The sequence below is a fragment of the Arachis stenosperma genome, chromosome 3, assembly GCF_014773155.1.
Source record: "Arachis stenosperma cultivar V10309 chromosome 3, arast.V10309.gnm1.PFL2, whole genome shotgun sequence".
NCBI lineage: Eukaryota > Viridiplantae > Streptophyta > Magnoliopsida > Fabales > Fabaceae > Arachis > Arachis stenosperma.
This window is the reverse complement of record NC_080379.1, coordinates 148,934,491-148,954,855: the sequence shown is the minus strand read 5'-3', so window position 1 is coordinate 148,954,855 and position 20,365 is coordinate 148,934,491. Positions and strand designations below refer to the sequence as shown.

At 32.3% G+C, this 20,365-nt stretch overlaps 2 protein-coding genes across 2 annotated transcripts; one reads left to right on the top strand and one right to left on the bottom strand.

Moving 5' to 3' along the window:
• The first annotated feature begins 971 nt into the window (after positions 1-971).
• LOC130966883 (uncharacterized) lies at positions 972-2,785 on the top strand. Its single transcript, XM_057891707.1, has 4 exons — positions 972-1,931; positions 1,993-2,077; positions 2,167-2,538; positions 2,634-2,785. Exons 1-4 carry the CDS (start codon positions 972-974, stop codon positions 2,783-2,785), a joined length of 1,569 nt encoding a protein of 522 aa, XP_057747690.1.
• An 11,718-nt stretch (positions 2,786-14,503) lies between these two features.
• On the bottom strand, positions 14,504-18,595 carry LOC130967558 (protein BRASSINOSTEROID INSENSITIVE 1). The gene has a single exon (XM_057892468.1). The coding sequence runs from the start codon at positions 18,411-18,413 to the stop codon at positions 14,832-14,834; it is 3,582 nt and encodes a 1,193-aa protein (XP_057748451.1). The 5' UTR covers positions 18,414-18,595; the 3' UTR covers positions 14,504-14,831.
• Between the last annotated feature and the right edge of the window lie 1,770 nt (positions 18,596-20,365).

The following is a 20,365-nucleotide window of genomic DNA, read 5'->3' as shown; positions in this document are numbered from 1 at the left end:
ATCTGTTTTCATGATTTGTTATATGTTCATGATTTGTTATCTATGTTCATGATTTGTTATCTGTTCATGTTTTGTTATCTGGATTCATGATTTGTTATCTGGATTCATGATGAGGTTATCAGAAAAATTCTGTTTGAGGTTATCAGAAAAATTCTGTGTTCATGATGAGGTTATCAGAAAAATTCTTTACTGCTTCATGATTTTGGTTTTTGATTTTCTGAGTTATTTGTTCATGATGAAATGAGTTGGTACTTCATGATTTTGGTTGCTGAATTATTTATTTGTTCATGGTTTTCTGAAGTTATTTTCTGGTCTTTGATTTTCTGATTGTTACAAATGGAACAATCACAAAGTAACCCACAGCTACAAGATAATGTTGTTCAAGATTCTCAAACTGGTTCATCCAGAGGTAAATCTGATCCAACTTGACAATATTTTACAGTGAAGTATGACAAAAATAACAAGGCTCAATATACATGTATTTTCTGCTTGAATACTTACAATGGATGGGGGATATATAGAATAAAATATCATCTTGCAAAAATTCCTGGACAAATTAAAGTTTGTAACAAAGTAACTAGGTGAAACAAAAATAATAAGGCAGAAAAAAAAAATTTACAGCTGAATGTTATGATGTGAAAAGTGAAACACAAGCGAAAGAAGAGTGTGAAGCGCCTAATCCTGTACAACCTCCGGCTCCTGCAACAATGGGAGACAAAGGAAAGAGAAGAGCGATTGCTGCTACTCCAATTGGAAGTTATTTTAAGGGAAGGACTACGCCAGGCTCTCAACCAAGTTTGAAAAGTGTCTTGGCCAGTAAACAAGTTGTGCACAAGGTTAAGTTGGGGCTTGCAAGATGGATCATTAATGCACGGATTCCATCCAATGCAATTCAATCGCCTTACTTTCAACCTACCTTGGACGGCGTTGCTGCAATTGGACCTGGTTTCAAGGGACCGTCATATGATGAAATGAGAGTTCATTTGCTGGCCGATCTTAAGAAGGAGTGTCAGTTGCTTGTTGAAGGCTATAGGAGCTCGTGGAAAAGCACTGGTTGTACACTGATGGCAGATAGCTGGACTAATCAAAGGCAGCGTACGTTAATTAATTTTCTTGTTTATTGTCCTGCTGGTATGTCATTTGTTAAGTCTGTTGATGCTTCTGATATGATAAAAACTGCCGATACCTTGTTTAAATTGTTTGCTGAGGTTATTGAGTGGGTTGGGTCTAGTAACATTGTGCATGTGGTTACTGATAATGCTGTGAATTATGTATCTGCTGGAAAACTCATTCATGAAAAGTATCCAAACATTTTTTGGTCTCCTTGTGCTGCTCATTGCATCAATCTTATTTTGAAATACATAGCAAGTATTCCTCACATAGCTGACCTTGCCTCTCGTGCTTCAAAAGTGATTGTGTTTGTTTACAATCATATGATTTTCTTGTCATGGCATAGAAAAAGAAAAGATTGGAAAGAAATTGTTCGACCAGGAATTACACGTTTTGCTACTGTTTTCATTACTTTGAAAAGTATATATGATCATAAGGAACACTTGCAAACATTGGTGGTGGACAAATATTTCACTTCTCATAAATTATCCAAGAGTGTCAATGGGAAGATGGTTAGCTCAATTATCTTGGATAGTAAGTTTTGGGACGATTGTATTACTACTGTTATGCTTGTTGGTCCTCTTATTAAGTTATTAAAGCTTGTTGATGCTGATGAGAAATCTTCTCTGGGTATTGTGTATGAGGGCATGCAAAGAGCCAAAATTGCTATAAAGACAATGTTTAGAAATAGAAAATCTGCATACACATCTTATACAAGTATCTTGAAAATATGGTGGGATAAGCATTTGAAGCGTGACCTCCATGCAGTAGCATACTTTTTGAATCCAGATTTCTTCTATAGTGAGGGGTTTGTTGAAAAGGCAAATATCTTGAGGTATTTGCTTGATTTATTTGATATTGAAACTCTTTGCGATGACTCAGTTACTGCAATGCAAGAGATACAGTTATATCGAGATCGAAAAGGAAGGGGAAAGTGCTTTGAAAGCAATTAAGAGACTTAAACCTGGTAAGTTATTATATTTCTATGTTCAATTTACTTTGAAGGTTTTTTTAAATATTGAATGAGAATTGTGTTTGACTTTCATATCCTGGTAGGTGAATGGTGGAGGCTACACGGTGGGAATGCTCCTAACTTGCAAAAAATGGCAATTCATCTTCTTCATCAAACATCTTCATCATCCAGATGTGAGAGGAACTGGAGCCTCTTTGAACAAATCCATTCAAAGAGGAGGAACCGATTAGAGCATCAAAGGCTAAGTGACATTGTTTATGTGACTTATAATCTACGCCTTCAATCTAGAATGCATCGCAAGAAGAAGAATTATGATCCAATTGACGTTCAAAGCATTGACACAGTAGATTTTTGGGTAATGCCGGATGAAGATGATCTTGAATTTACTAATGGAGACATCGAAGGCATTGAAAATTTAATTTACACAGATAATGCTATGCCTTCATATCCTAAAGGTGATTGAAATAGCAAAACTTGTTTCATTTACTAAAGATATTTGTTGTAAAGTTATAACTTTAATTTTTTTTGGTTTTCTATTTTATTTTATTAGATGGAGGAGAAATGGAAGTTGATGTGGATTTGCCTAATATTGTTGATTCTTCAAATACAGCTTCTTTTAGTGGTACTTCTGATGATGGTGGCTTTGGATTACCTGTTTATGATGGAGATATTGGAACACTTAATGATAATTATGATTTTTGATGAGTTGCACCTTTGATTAGTTGAAAACTTCTTAGTAATTGTTTCTTTTGAATGTAGAACATTATGGGTTTGTCATTATGTGCATTTTTTTGTTTAGTTATAAACTTTGATGTTTAAAGTTGTTTGTGAACCTCTAATATTAAGTTATGGATAATTTATTATGTGAAATTTTAAATTTTATTAAATTATAAATTATTGAATTTATATATTTAAAATTATTTTTAGGTTTTTTAATAATTTTATTTAATATTTTATTAAACCGGTTGAACCCTGGTCGAACCAGTGAACCATTGAACCAGTGACCTCACCGGTTTATTGACCGGTCCGGTTCTCGCAACCTTGGTATTTATTATGAGAAAGGATAGGGAGCCAATGGAATATTTATACAATGTGTACAATGGAGGTTTAGGGAGTATTAGAGATATAACTATTAGTGTTATCCTTTTCCATCAATTGAAGTTTTTGGGATGAGTGGTATCATGACATAGTATTAGAGTTCTAGATTCGAAAGGTCAAGAGTTCGATCCTTGGTGAACCCCAAAATCAAGATGAGTAGTTTCATGACCTGAGATGTTTATTATCCTAGTATTCGGATGGTTATTCTGGATAGTATAGATGATGTTCATTTTGTAACTCAATAGTCTATTATACACATTGTACACTTAAACCATTGGCTCCCTAGCAGTACTGATTCATTATTACCGACGATCTTCCCGTCCGTCAGTAAAGGTGATATTGAATTTAAAGCAATACAACTTCCTTTTCTTTCTTCCTCATTTCACAACTCTCTCTCTCTCTCATTCAACACTCTCACTCTCTCATCTCACCGCACTTTCTTTCTAAAATTTCTCTATCGTCGGAATTCCAATAATCAAAATTCTGGCATTATCATTATGTTTGTGGTGAGTTTTTCTTCAATTTAATCGATTTAGTTTTTTCTATTAATTTCATTTATTAGATTGTTTTGAGTGCCCCGACTTTTTAACTTTATGAGTTCGACTGTTGCTCAATTGTGATTTGTTGCAGATTTTCAGTAATATTTGGAGACTAAACTTGCTACCGGAATAGTTGAGATTGTTCGTTAGATTGTTGTTTTTAAATTTGTAATAAGATTGTACATTTACTAGTTATTTAAATTTGACAAAAAACATTTTTATATATCATTTATTGGTGTAAGATTTTATTTAGATAGTTAAATGGTGTAACAAGTGTTTGAATATAAATAATAATCAAATATATATAACCCAAAACAAGAATCAATTTTACCGACTGCTTAGCCACATCAGTGTTGCACAATTTCCAGAAATTTTAAAAATATTTGTTTAATATTAGCGATCGCTAACTTTAATTTATTTTTAATATTTTTTCTGTTATGTAATTCTACCTGATGACTAATATGAGATTTATAATTTTAACCATTTAATTTATCAACGGTGTTTGCCGTCGGTATTATTATTTTATTATTATCGACAGTCTGAGACATCCGTAATATTTGTTGGATATTTTAAAGTCAATTTTATCCAATCTCTTTATCGATGACATAATTGTCGATAAATTTAAAGGTTTAATTATTTTATTGATCTCTATAATTTTATTAAATTTATAATTAGATACATTATATTTTTTATTTTGTAATTAAGTCTTTTTCGTGTTAAAAATATTACAATTAATAAAATATTTTTTTCAAAAAATATGTAATCAAAGAGATAATTTGTTTTCTAATTATAAATACTTTTAATTTGCAGAAAAATATTCTATTAACTCTAACATGTTTTACACTAATAAAAATCTAATTATAAAATTAAAAATAATATAAGAATCTAATTAAAAGAATACAATAACTTAATTATAAATTTAGTAAAAGTATAAAATTATAGAGGCTAATAAAATAATTAAACCTAAATTTAATTACCAACGTCTTGGCCGTCGGTACGACTGTCAATAAAACTCCTACGGCTTGTAGTGTTATTATTTATATATTTTAAATTTAGTAATGCTATAAAAAAACAGCTCAAACTTGTTTTTTAATATTTATTAATTTTAATAAATGGTAAATAAAATAAATTTTAATTATTTTTTATTAGATAATCTTTTAAATTTTATTTTCTCAAAATAGTAGTTGTTCGGGAGGAGTTAAAGATAGATATTTACTAAAAGAGAAAACTACACTTTTCTCTCCTGCGAGATGCTAAATTAACGCTCTTCTCTCTTCTATTTATAAAATGTATATTCTCATCCCTTATAACTTTTAAAAAATCTCATCTTTAATCTATTTTAAATTTTTTGTATTAACTAATGTTAACTTTATTTATTTTTTAAAAAAAATATTTTTTACAAAAATATCCTTTAACAAAAGTTTTATTTTTAATCATTAAATTTTACTTACCAAAATATCATTTAATAAATTATTTTTTATTTATTAAATTGTATTTATAACAATCCGAGTTTTTAAAATTAAATTTTATGCTTTGAATTTAAAAATAAAATTTAATTTAATTATCACTTATTCTATTATTTTAAATTATCTATCAGAAACTATATTGATAATTACAGTCTAAATTAATTTTTATAAATATTATTATTATTATTATTATTATTATTCAAAAAGAAAAAAAATGGCCGAAGGACATTATTATACATATAAGCCACTATATATATTTCTTATATATCTATATAAGAAAGAAAGCAAGCAAGCCGAATATGAAACATGTTTTCTTTGCATGACACATGTTTTCTTTGCATGTATAACTAACGACACTTTAAGTTTTTTTATTTCAATAATCATCGTCATTTTTGCATTCCTTTCACTGAATCACCGAACCACTAAGAAAAAGAAAGAAAGAGAGAGACCGAGAGTGTGGCTGAGGAGAACCGTAAAACCTTCGAGTTTCTGGTTTCGATTTCTTGCGATCCATAACTCTAATAAAAAATCTAATCCGGTAAAAGTGTTCGTATCCTCCTCTTCTACACGTTGACGTTATTTTTGTTTGGTGGAAGCTGACGGTGACGTAGTTCCTCTTTCCATTGAATTCAACTAACTAGAGTTCTAGGAGGCATAGATGATTTCATACAGAGGTAGGGGATTTTGTTTTGAAATTAACTGTTTTTAAACTATGAATGCCATGGAAGTCTAGTGGATATTTGTAAATAATTTATGATTGTTTGAAATGACTGAATGATGAGTTTGAGTTGTATTTGTGACTGAATTTGATGAATATGTATTTGATTTCTCGATTGAAAAGAGGTTAAAAATGGTTCAGTTGGGACCCGAAAAAGGGTGGCTAACCCTGAGTTTTAGGAGAAGTGATGTCGAAATTTTATAAAAATCTGAGGTTTTATTTGAAAAGTTATTTTAAAAGATTTGGTTTTGGAAAATTAAATTATTTGATATTTATTTAGTTGAGAAAAGGTGTATTCTATTTTTAAACTAGATTTATTAAGAAAAACATAATGTTTTAAATTCAATTTTGTAAGGAGAGATTTTGTTCTAAGTGTTGTTTTGAGTTTGTTTTTTTAAGAAAAGGAATCTCTGCCACAGGAGAGCAGAGAACAAAGATTAAAGGAATATATTAATTAATGAAGCGTCTGCCACAGGAGAGCAGATGTGACATTATTTAGGCCTTAGTGCCAAATGTAAAGTGGGGACGCCCACACACTGAGAACTGTTTTCCAGATGTACGCTTATTGATTTGGAAAGTCACACTAATGCGGCCTAGCCGTACGACTTATAAGCACACTGATGCATCTGGAAAGCCATATCTGGGACTTGTGCCCGGGTAATGTCGGGAGCGGATAGGCAACCGACACATGAACTCATGGCCTGCGTTAGGGATAGACATGCATCATGTTGTTTGCACATTTGCATTTGATTGCGCTTGCTTGTTTTATTACTTTGTGATTGTATTGTTTGTCTTGTTGTGACTTGCTTGTACACTAAATTGAATCTCTTACTTGCACTATTTGTTTGTGAGTGTATTAAAGTGATTACGAGTTGACATTTGACTAAGGATGAACTATGTGGCTGAGAGACAGAAAATGTGACTAGTTTTATATTTAAAATTTGTTTTAAGTTTAGAAATTTAAAGAAAAGTAATTATTTATCTAAAGTAGAAATAAAAGTATTTTCAAAGGGTTAACAAAATAGTTTTACTAAGTAAGTTAATTATTTGCATTAAATTCATTACTTTTACGGCATTCCCATTCCCTACTGAGAACGTGTGGTTTGTTCTCACTCCAGAGGGATAGGTATTGTATTTGAGTTTTATATTGAATTCATTTGTATAGCATTTATTATTATTAATAATTGTGTGATTTGAATTACTACAAATAATTTTCTGGTATTTTCTTATAAACTAAAACGCGATATCGACCTAAAGGCTCAATATTAAATAGTAAATAAGGAGAACAGGTTAGTAACTCCTTACTTTTGGTACGATCATGACGTGCTAAAGATTACGGTGTTACATTATAATATCAGAGCAGTTCATTCCTATTAGAGCCTTGAGAATGGACTGACTATGCTTCACTATGCATACTCTGAGTGCACGTCATGCAATAGGACTTGTCCTAATGACAAGAGTTTGAGTTTTGAGATGCATGACTGTCTGTTGATTAATGTTGTTAGCTTACCATTGCATACCTCATGGTAATAAGTCTGGCCAACTTAATACTAATGATTTATGTATATGAGAGTACTAACGGGTTATCATAGACGCAATAGAAGTAATAAGTAACGTAAATTACGGGATTTGGGAACGTTAGAAGTTAAGTTTAGGGGTTAGCTCCGTTTCAATGCATAATCCTTATTCGTGCTAACGTGAATCTCTTCCTTGGTTGTTTGCCGTAAGACTTTTTGTTTCAAACTTCTTTCATCAGATATGGTTTCTTTCACATTTGCAAACTGAACATGTCACACCTCTCTATTTCTTTTCTTTGATATTTTTGAAAATTGAGTTGATATGAATCTTTTCTATCTTATATCAATTTTCGAGGGCAAAAATTTTTATAAGGTGGGTAGGATATAACAATCCGAGTTTTTAAAATTAAATTTTATGCTTTGAATTTAAAAATAAAATTTAATTTAATTATCACTTATTCTATTATTTTAAATTATCTATCAGAAACTATATTGATAATTATAGTCTAAATTAATTTTTATAAATATTATTATTATTATTATTATTATTCAAAAAGAAAAAAAAAATGGCCGAAGGACATTATTATACATATAAGCCACTATATATATTTATTATATATCTATATAAGAAAGAAAGAAAGCAAGCCGAATATGACACATGTTTTCTTTGCATGACACATGTTTTCTTTGCATGTATAACTAATGACACTTTAAGTTTTTTTTTATTTCGATAATCATCATCATTTTTGCATTCCTTTCACTGAATCACCGAACCACTAAGAAAAAGAAAGAAAGAGAGAGACCGAGAGTGTGGCTGAGGAGAACCGTGAAACCTTCGAGTTTCCGGTTTCGATTTCTTGCGATCCATAACTTTAATAAAAAATCTAATTCGGTAAAAGTGTTCGTATCCTCCTCTTCTACACGTTGACGTCATTTTTGTTTAGTGGAAGCTGACGGTGACGTAGCTCCTCTTCACATTGAATTCAGCTAACTGGAATTCTAGGAGGCATAGATGATTTCATACGGAGGTAGGGGATTTTGTTTTGAAATTAACTGTTTTTAAACTATGAATGTCATGGAAGTCTAGTGGGTATTTGTAAATAATTTATGATTGTTTGAAATGACTGAATGATAAGTTTGAGTTGTGTTTGTGACTGAATTTGATGAATATGTATTTGATTTCTCGATTGAAAAGAGGTTGAAAATGGTTCAGTTGGTACCCAAAAAAGGGTGGCTAACCCCGAGTTTTAAGGGAAGTGCTACCGAAATTTTATTAAAATCTGAGGTTTTATTTGAAAAGTTATTTTAAAAGATTTGGTTTTGGAAAATTAAATTATTTGAGATTTATTTAGTTGAGAAAAGGTGTATTCTATTTTTAAACTAGATTTATTAAGAAAAACATAATGTTTTAAATCCAATTTTGTAAGGAGAGATTTTGTTCTAAGTGTTGTTTTGAGTTTGTTTTTTTAAGAAAAGGAATCTCTGCCACAGGAGAGTAGAGAACAAAGATTAAAGGAATATATTAATTAATGAAGCGTTTGCCACAGGAGAGCAGATGTGACATTGTTTGGTAGGGGTGTTCAAATCCAAACCGATCCAAATTAAACCGCTCATCCAATCCAATCCAAACCGAAACCGATTAAAACCGCACTAATTTGGATCTGATTGGATTTTATTTTTTACAAACCGCTGGATCGGATCGGATTTTGGATCTACTTTTCAAAACCGATCCAATCCAATCCAAACCGCACAATGTACTATAATATTATTATTTTATTATTATATTTATAATTATACTTATAACATGTTTAATTTATTATATATTTTTATATTATTCATGTATTATTATTATTTAATAAATAGTTTATGTTCAAAATGTTATTTATTATTTATTTTAACTAACCTATAATTTTATTTCTATATTATGTTATCGTTAGTTTTTTAAGATATTGTTGAGACTTATTATGTCATTGTTAATTATTTAAAATTTGATGTTAAGACTTGTTATATGTATTTAATTTTTTTAATTTACAAAACCGCAAATCCAATCCAATCCAAACCGCTTGAAATTGGATCGGATCGGATCGGATTTTTTTTAAAACATCATCCAATCCAAACCGCACCGCAAGTAAAATTAGTCTTCGGATCGGATGAGTTTTTGACTCAAAACCGATCCAAACCGCACCGCGAACACCCCTATTGTTTGGGCCTTAGTGCCAAATGTAAAGTGGGGACGCCCACACACTGAGAACTGTTTTCCAGATGTACGCTTATTGATTTGGAAAGTCACACTGATGCGGCCTAGCCGTACGACTTATAAGCACACTGATGCATCTGGAAAGCCATATCTGGACTTGTGCCCGGGTAATGTCGGGAGCGGGTAGGCAACCGACACATGAGCTCATGGCCTGCGTTAGGGATAGACATGCATCATGTCGTTTGCACATTTGCATTTGATTACGCTTGCTTGTTTTATTACTTTGTGATTGTATTGTTTGTCTTGTTGTGACTTGCTTGTACATTGAATTGAATCTCTTGCTTGCACTATTTGTTTGTGAGTGTATTAAAGTGATTACGAGTTGACATTTGACTGAGGATGAACTATGTGGCTGAGAGACAGAAAATGTGACTAGTTTTATATTTAAAATTTGTTTTAAGTTTAGAAATTTAAAGAAAAGTAATTATTTATCTAAAGTAGAAATAAAAGTATTTCCAAAGGGTTAACAAAATAGTTTTACTAAGTTAATTATTTGCATTAAATTCATTACTTTTACGGCATTTCCATTCCCTACTGAGAACGTGTGGTTTGTTCTCACCCCAAAATCTTCCACCATTTCAGTGACACAGGTTCGAAGATTCAGCAGGCAACTAGTAGATTTACTTGTGATTCCTGTTATTTTTATAGAGTTCCCTCGCCCTTATTGCTTTAAGTTTTATTTTATCCAGAGGGATAGGTATTGTATTTGAGTTTTATATTGAATTCATTTGTATAGCATTTATTATTATTAATAATTGTGTGATTTGAATTACTACAAATAATTTTCTGGTATTTTCTTATAAACTAAAACGCGATATCGACCTAAAGGCTCAATATTAAATAATAAATAAAGAGAACAGGTTAGTAACTCCTTACTTTTGGTACGATCATGACGTGCTAAAGGTTAGGGTGTTACAGTATTTGTACCAAAATATTTTTTTAAAAATTTAATAATTAAATTATTTTTTTCTGAGATACCCTTTAATAATTTTTTAATTATTAAATTATAATTTTACCAAAATTTTGGTTAATAATTTTTTATATTTTATTATTAATTTTTTGATATCAATGTATATTATTTTAAAATTAAATAAAAAATCTTACCATTGTTAATATGTATAACAATTAATATATATTGATATTGAAAATAATCTTATTAAAATTTTTTTAATATTAAAATAATATATATTAATATCAGAAAATTAATAGTAAAATAAAAAAAATATATCAACCAAAATTTTGGTAAAATCATAATTTAATAATTAAAAAATTATTGAAGAGTATTTTAAAAAAATAATTTAATTATTAATTTTTTAAAAAATATTTTGATAAAAGTATAATTTAATCAATAAAAAAAATTTATTAAAGAATATTTTGGTAAGCAAAATTAATAACAAAAAATAAAATTTTTACTAAAGGTTATTTTTGTAAAAAAATAATTAATTTTTTTTAAAAATAGATAAAATTAAAATTAGTTAATACAAAAAAAATTAAAATAAATTAATTTTTTTAAAAAATTAAAAAAATATATATTTTATAAATAAAAAAAAGTGTCATTTTAATATATTATAAAGAAGCCGAATGAAATTTTCTCTTACTAATAACATCCATATAAAGAAAGCTGTCTTGCCGTTTACCCGGAAAAAATGATCAGAGACTCAAGTTTTGGGTCAACAATACTGTTTGTTATATTTTAACTGTACAAGGCTATTTTTTCACATGGCTAGGATTCATCACGCTTCAGAGGACTAATAGTTTGGGATACGACAACTTAGCTAAATCATATGATCTGCAATAATCGACTACATAAAACCGAAAGGTACATTTCGATTTTCCATTTCTTCAATTCCAAATTTCTTCGCGTGATTGATTTTTCTGCTCAGTACTATTGTCTTCTGTGCACTAGGGATAAAAAAGGAACAATAGAGAATCTATTATATATATTATTAATTTTATAATTAAGATGTGATATATGTCATTTTTTTATTATAACTAAAATTAATTTTTTTTAAAATTAAAAAATTTTTCTTTTTTTTTTTACTTATACTATCTTTTTTATATATCATTATCAATAACTAATTATAAATTTGACAATCAAAATATAAAATATGATATTTTTTAATTACATTAAAATTAAAATTAAAATATAACTACATTATATATTATATATTATTAACTAATTTAATAACCAAAATGTGTCATCACATGACACTTTTTTAATAAAATTGAGAGAAAATATTTCTTTCCAAAATTAATCAACTCCTTATATTTTCTCATCTACTTCTCTTCTTTTTCTATTTCTATTTCTCCTTCACACTCTATATATAATTTATATTTTATATTAATAATTTGACAAATCAAAATATGTCATCAAATATTTTTTCATTACAATTAAAATAAATTTTTTTCTTCTAAAATTAACAAACTCCCTCTCTCATTTTTCTTTATCTTTTTCTCTCTTTTCTCTTATTTTCTATTTTTTTTCTATTTTTCTGTTCTGCAAAAAATAAAATTAACAAAATAATATAATTCAAATAAAAATAATATTATTATATACATATTTTTTTAGTTTTTTTTATTTAATTTTAATTTTTCACCGCTTATCTTTCTAATCTATATTTTCTTTTCGCTTCTCTTCTTTCAAATATTTATTACATAATTTAAAGAGAATACTAATATTGTGATTAAAAATTAGAATCAAGATTCAACTGTTAAAAAAAATTTTGAGTTAATTTTATAACTATCAATATAGTTTTTTTATGCTAATATCTAATTATATTTTTATATACATAGAAAAAAATAATTTTAAACAACAAGCATAAAAATTAATTATTTTTATTTGTACAACAGATTTAACACCTAATCAAATGTAAAAGTATATACGTAAAATTTTTTCAAATTTTAGATAACAAATATTAAAATTAATTATTAATAAAAAATTAAACTGTTTCACATGAAAATAATAACTAAAAATCTTATTATTTTGATTTTTTTATTTACGAAAATTCTGGTCTTCTTAATCAACAGAAACTTTTGTTTCTTACGACCTTTTTATAAAATTATTTTGATTTTATAAATCTTTTATATTATAATTTATAATGTCAAGATAAAATTGACGTAATTTTAAAAGATTTATATTCTGGTAATGTTATTACCGATAAAAATACTAGTTAGAAATTAAATATCATGCATCGTACCATTGATTAAAAAAAAACAGTGGGCAATTTTGAATCGAAACTAAAATAATATATAATTTAAGTAAGTGGTCTACATCTAAACTAAATTTAGAAATATATTTTATCTAATTAAGTTATTTAATTAGTTTATTTTATCTATTATTGTCCTTGTCCGGATCGGATGAGTCACATGCATGATGATGAGTGGTAAAAATAATGCAAACATTATTGGATGCTAAAAATTTTCACAAATATTATAAAGTATATAAAAGCAAATTGAGAGATGTAACTTGCAACCTAGACAAGGGAACAGGAAAAGACAGGAGTTTAGCAAAAGAAAATGACGAAGGAACACAAAACTGAAGTTAACAAGGTAAGATAGAAGAAACGAAACACTACAACATTGATTAAGTCGATGAATGATGAACATGTATCCATGTTATGAAGGACATGGAGGTTCACGCTCACGGAAGGAAATAAAGTATTTAATGTCTGAAAGAGAGGGTAGGTAAATAGTAGGGTACATCTTGGTCTTGGTTCATCAGATGTATTATTATTTCTTCGAACCTTCAAGTGCAATCTCAGTGAATAAAAAAACAAACAAACACATAAAACAACCACATTTCGTGCGTACTTTTCACTGTTTTCATCACCATGTATATGACAAGTGAGCACCTCTATTATTGCCACCATTATTGTCCAGCTTTTTTCATTTTCATTATTATGTAACCTTACTTCATATTACCGTCATGATAGCTAGAATCAGGAACAGATTCTTCTGTGTTGAAGCTTTATACGATAAGACCATTAAATTGATAGATAGTTAGATAAAAATATAATTAATAGTGGATCCTTATTGTTAGATTGAAAATTATAACACAGTTTTTTATGTTATTCAAATTTATTTGACCAACACATTAATAAGCACCATGATTTGATTTGATTAGAATCCTATCTAGGCTTTATTAAAATAAGGTTTTTCTAGATAATAACAGTGATTATACAGAAAAGTTGGATGTATAATGATTTAATGAGTGTGTGATGGGATAATATTCATAATAATGAAGCACATAATTCATACGTAATGATAGAAGAAGGTTGTGTTACAATATGAGGACATTCTGGGATAAGATTTTTCAAACACAATAGGAGGTGGGTCGCCACTAGTCCTACAAGGACGCATTGTCTCAGTCACTGGGAAAGTAAATAATTTACAGCATATGTGGTCCATATTCACGTGGAAAGCATAGTACGTGCATGAGAACAGACAAAATCTATTCATTTCTGCCATTTTCATCTTTCTCTTTGAATCATAAACAAGCAATCATTCATTAGCTGAATGTTTTTTTTCTTTTTTTTTTAATTTCATGTGTCAGTTGAAGATTCTTTATACTTATGAGAGAGAAAAAAGATCTAAATATTTTATGTAAAAGGTTTTCAGATATATGACTGAATGAGGATTGACTCTGTTCAAAGACGGTTCAATCAGTATGTTTATGGGAAGTTCAACTTTGTAAAAGATACAAATCTGTTTTGGAAAGTAGCTAAAACATTTTGTTATTATTTATTGTGTTTTTCTTATTTGAAGAAATGTTGTGACCTAGCAAATCAGAATGCACACTGGAGCAAACGTTTTAGTTGAAGAAAAGTTAGTGAAACCAGATGTAACATTTCAAGGAAGGGCCAAAGGATCAATGAAACAGTCATGAAGCTAACTATATACAAATACAATACTTATCAGAGGTTAATTAATCACCTTTTCCCATGAAGTAATAACATTACAACACACATCAAATGGTAGAGACTCAAGCTAATTCCCTTCTATCCCTTAAAAATTTGAAGTGGGAAAGAAGGAAAAAAATCTTGGGGAGTTGCATCATCTTCCTTCTTTTTTCATTTGCCCCCCATAAAGAATCCTCTCTTGAATGTTACTGAATTATATTTGTTGTTGCCTAAAGCTAAAAAGCTTTGCTTAATTCAGGAATCAGGAGCTTCTTTTATGCTCATATCTACCATTTCAACTGAATCAAAGCACACATCTTCAGTACCTATAGTAGACTGTGAATCCATACCTGACCCTGCTTGGATTTCTTTAAACATAACCAAGACTTGAATCATATTGGGACGCCGCCGCGGCCGATAATCCAAGCAAGCAAAGGCAACGTTTAAGTACTGCACAAGCTCAAGTTCAGGGCAAGGATCCTCTTTCCTGAGTTCAGGATCAAACACATCACTTTTCTTGAGTTTGGCATGCTGTTTAACCCACCCCACAAGGTTGTCATCGCCGAAATCAGTTGAATCCGTGGCCTTTTTCCCCGTAAGAAGCTCCAACAGAACCACGCCAAAGCTATACACATCGCCATGAGTGGAACAGCGAAAGCTGTGATAGTATTCCGGTGGAACATAGCCGGGTGTTCCGGCCAGTGTGCTGACACTCAAATGTGTATCCACGTTACTCATTAGCCTAGCCATTCCAAAATCAGCAACTCTGGCTTCCAAATTTTCATCAAGCAACACATTGCTTGATTTCATGTCTCTATGAATGATGTTTGGGTTACAAGTATGGTGAAGAAAAGCTAATCCTCTGGCTGCTCCGACCGCAATCTTCTTCCTGGCCGCCCAATTCAGCTTGATCCCTGCTTTCTTCTGGTCATGCAAAATATCCAGGCTCCCATACTTCATGTATTCATAAACCAATAGCCTCTCCTCCCCAACCTTGCAGTAACCGAGTAGAGGAACCAGATTCTTGTGTTTAATTCTCCCTATTGTTTCCATTTCCGCAGTGAATTCTCTGTCCCCTTGTCCACTGATATGGATCAGTTTCTTGATGGCCACAACACTTCCATCCTTCAATTGGGCCTTATACACCACGCCGAAACCTCCCGAGCCGATGATGCTGTCATCATGGAATCCGTTGGTAGCTTCTAGAAGATCCGCGAATGTGAGCTTCCGAAGCGGCCGCTGCTCAAATGTTTCAAGATTTATGCTGAGTGCTTCGCGAGCGGTAATCATCTTCCACCCTGCATTGGCCGTCCCCGAATGAGATCGACTGTCAACGTAGAAATCAAGCGCAGGCTCCTTCTTCTTCCTCCTCTTTCGCGTCTCGATGGCGATTATAACCAAAACAAAGAGGCAGAAGAGCGAGGATAGCAATCCCATGGCCACATTCCCCACAAGTGTAACCTGTCTTCTATGAGACTTGTGCCGCTGTCCATTGGCGCCGGATGCAGAGTCGTCCTTACACGGAGCCAGAGGAACACCGCAGAGTCCGGAATTGTTGAGGAATCTGCTAGCCGGGAAAGTATAGAATTGTCCCGACGAGGGAACCAGTCCGGAGAGAAAGTTGTTGGACAAATCTATCTCCGTCAGAAACGAGAGGCCTGCCAAGCTTTCAGGAATCCGTCCTTCAAGCCTGTTACTAGAGAGATCAAGAATGCCAAGATTCTTCAACATTCCAAGATCTTGTGGGATGTTCCCGGATATATTGTTGTGACCCATATACAAAATGTATAAGTAGTTCATGCTACCAATCTCCTTAGGAATACTACCAGACAGCATATTGTGCGAAACATCCAAGAAAATCATTGAACCGTTGTTGTTAAAAGTTGGTGGCAAGAGCTTACCTAAGCTACCTTGATAAACCCTGGTCACATTCCACGAGTTCCTACTCGAAATCCGGTTCAGCTGCTCCTGCCTGATCCCTGCAAATTCCAGCAAACTCCCTGCCCCGTGGAACATCTTACTGCCATCGTTCTTTATGTACACAAAAGTCTTCCCGCTGATGAAGTTAACGGCTATCTTGCCAGATTGTTTGAACAACTCGGCAGGAACCGAACCGGTCAGCGAATTAGTATTCAAATCCAACCATATCAAGCTGTGACAATCACCAAGCTCCGGCGGAATCCTCCCAGACAACGAGTTATTACTCAGCTTAAGTATAGCGAGCTTCGAGAGCCGGCCAATAGAGGCCGGAATCTCCCCTGTGAGACGGTTATTTGAAAGAGAGAGCCAACTCAAGTTACCACAGTTGCTTAGGCCAGAAGGAATCTCACCACTCAACTCATTGAAATCGAGAATTAAATTCTCAAGAGGCTTAACATTCGTTAACTCTTGTGGTATCTCCCCAGTGAGCATGTTCATCCAAAGGATCAAATCGCGGAGTTCCGAGAGGGATCCTAAACTTGAAGGGATGGTGCCCTTAAAGTAGTTAAAACTCAAATCCAACGAAACAAGCTGAGAACAATTGCTGATTGTGGACGGAATAGAACCTGATAACATGTTATTTGGCAAGAACAGTTCCTTCAAAATATTCCCAGGATAATCACAAAGTCCTCTTGGAATTGAACCTGAAAAGTTGTTAGAACTCATATGCAGCGACTCCAAACTCGCCAATTTCGACAGTGACTGTGGCAAGGGACCTGAAAACTCGTTGAAAGAAACAGAGAGCTTCTTCAGGCTACTCATACCGGCGAAGGTCTCCACCGGAAACTCGCCGGAAAGCTTGTTCCGGGATAGAACAAGTGAATTCAACAAAGAACAATCGCTAAGTTCAATCGGAATTGTGCCGGTGAGGTTGTTCGACGAGATATCAAGCTCCACGAGGCTCGAACACAGCCCAGCGACCTTCACCGGGATCTCCCCCCAGAAACTGTTTCCAGAGAGATAGAGGAACTGCAAGCTCCCTGCGGGAAGCAACGGAACCGCGCCGGAAAACTGGTTACTCGAAACGTTTAAGTAGGTGAGGTTCCCGCAACCAGAGAGAGCACCGGCAACGTCGCCGGAAAACTTGTTTGCCGATATATCGAGGTACTCCAAAGCAGAACACTCCCGAAATGAAGGAACAAGAGAAGAGAAGTTGTTTGCTGAAATGTCCAAACGCTGCAAGTTCCGGCAAGCAGAAAAATCAAGTTCTCCCGTGAGCCTGTTTCCTTTCAGAGCCAAGTAACGAATCGGATCGCAACCGGACGAGACGATCCATGGCATAACGTCGGGACCAGAAAGCTGGTTGTAAGAGAGGTCCAACACCCAAAGATTCAAAGAACTCTGCAACGACTTGGTAACGGTTTCGGTGGATACGATGTTGTTGTTGGAGAGGTTGAGGTGGTGCAAGTTGGAACATGGAGCGAAGAAGTTGAAGAGTTGGTTGAGTTGGACGTTGAGGCCGTTATGGGAGAGGTCGAGTGTGGTTAAGGAAGCGGTGCAGGTTGGAAGTGGAGAGAGGAGGGAGGCGGAGAGTTTGGTGGAGGAGAGGGTGAGAGAGATGAGGCTGTGGAGGGTGAGGAGGGTGGCGGAGACGAGTGTGAGGTTGGTGGAGAGTGGGAGGGAGCTGAGGTCTATGGAAGTCACGTGGGAACGGGTGCAGGTGATTCCGGTGAAGGAGCATGGGTTGTTGGAGGGGAGCCATGTTTGGAGGAGTGATGGGTTTGGGAGAGAGGTTTTGAACCTGATGAGTTGTTCCACCTCCGAAGAAGAAGAAACAGAGGGGTGATAATGGAGGGAAAGGAAGGTGATTGTGGTTGTTAAGAAGAAGAGTGAGTAGTGGTGGTGGTGACCGTTCATGGTGGTGTATGGTGGTTTCTTTTATGTGTATGGAGGGTGTGAGTGGTGAGTATGTGGCTGTGTGAGAGTGGGCAGAGACAACTTTTTCTTTGGTTTCAGGGTATGAGGTGTGCCATTGGAGACTGAGCCTGGGAGCTTCAGGTTCAGGGGCTGAGAGAGAGAGTGAGAGAGAGAAAAAGTCACTTTTGAGAGACTCGCAGAAAGGGAAGAAAGAAAAAGGTAACTATACTCTTGTTTGAGTTAATTAAATTAACTGGTCTTCTCAGAAAATTAAAATTCACTAGCAAGAGAGGATAAATAAAAAATTATGACGACTAATGTTCGGAAATTATTTTTTATTAATATTAACTATTTTTTAAAATTCATTTATTTATTTTTAATTTTTAATTATATTTTAATTTTGTATACGCTATATATTATTAATTCTAAATCACGAATTTAAATATTAAAATTAACTAATATTAGCAAATATAATTCATGGTATAATAATTTAATGAAAAAGTCTAGGGAGCCAATGACCTAAGCGTACAATGTGTACAATGGAGGTTTAAGAAGTATTAGAGATATGACCATTAGTGTTACATTGTCCTGTCAGGTTACGCTTTTGGGATGAGTGGTTTCAGATATGGTATTAGAGTTCTAGATTTGAAAGGTCAAGAGTTCGATTCTTGGTGAACCCCAAAATCAGTTTAATTTTTTATTGAAATGTTTATTATCCTTGGTATCCGGATGGTTATCCTTGGTATGGTTACACTTAAGCCATTGGCTCCCTAGCACTACTCTAATTTAATAGCAAATATACAGGCAAGTTTAAATTTATATCGGCGTCGTGTGAAACGGAAATAAACAAACATGAGATAATGCACCTTTGACTGTTGCTGTAGTGCAGTAGCAGCACCGTTAAACTTTGCCTCTTCTTTTCCGAAACACTTACCAAATTTCGTTATTTATCAAGTTGAAGAGTGGACACATGTCACATGCAATGTCACTTTCATAGATACAGTGATGCAGTGACATATCTAATCCTATCAATTTTAGGCTCTTCTTTTTCTCTTCTAAAAATATTTATTTATTTATTTTTGAGAAATGGCAGAGGCAGCATAATTCAGTAATATTAATTAATATTTTCGATGAATACTTTATGGCTAATTTTTTTGAATATTACAAGCAGATGAGTGTAATATATTAATTTAGTATAATACATTGATATAAAAGTTTTTAATATCATAAAATATAGTGACTAACGATTTTAGGTATGGATAAAGAATTTTTGAAAATAAGACTAATAATTTAAAATAAGACCAAAAAAACAAATAAAAATGAGACTAATAATTTGAAGTAGGGCAAAAATTTTTTAAAATCTCTGCAACCATAAAATCGGTAATGCCGATTTGTTTTATCAAAATTTAAAAAATTTTTTAATTTGTAAACGTGAGTAACGATCTCTTTTATAGGTAAAAAAAGTTCGTGAATGTAATTTCATGGCAATTGTCTATCTTTTCTCTTGCTTCTCTTTCTAAACCTATTCTTCTTACTTCTCTTCTTTTTGAGTGTTGTTTTTTTTATCCATTTTAAATGTATGGGTTTTTTTTATGAATATAATGTTTAATTAATTTAGCTTATTTATCAAAATAAAAATTTGATTTTTATAATAAAAAATGAGTAATAATATTAATTTTAAAATTTATTATAATGGACAAATTTTATTAGAAATATTTATGTGTAATAATTTTTGTATAGTTATTTTTTTTATAGTGTCGTTTGATGAATTTAAGAATTATATTTGTCAAAATATAGATCCTCCTATATACAATTCATTTGGATAGAATAGGCTACCCGACCTGCTGCGGAAGGGGTAGAGATCGGTTCGGGTATGTGAAGGGGGTGAGAGTTGAACCAACAACCTCCCTCATGTAATGACTTGCAATAAGTGAATAACTGCTAAACTAGTT

What these genes read in the sequence shown, in the direction of transcription:
- LOC130966883 (XM_057891707.1), top strand. Translation starts at nt 972, where the DNA reads ATGAGAGTTCATTTGCTGGCCGATCTTAAGAAGGAGTGTCAGTTGCTT. An exon ending in GTGAGGGGTTTGTTGAAAAG is followed by an intron (nt 1,932 to 1,992) that starts GCAAATATCTTG and finishes GCGATGACTCAG; the next exon opens with TTACTGCAATGCAAGAGATA. An exon ending in TATGCCTTCATATCCTAAAG is followed by an intron (nt 2,539 to 2,633) that starts GTGATTGAAATA and finishes TTATTTTATTAG; the next exon opens with ATGGAGGAGAAATGGAAGTT.
- LOC130967558 (XM_057892468.1), bottom strand. Translation starts at nt 18,413, where the DNA reads ATGAACGGTCACCACCACCACTACTCACTCTTCTTCTTAACAACCACA.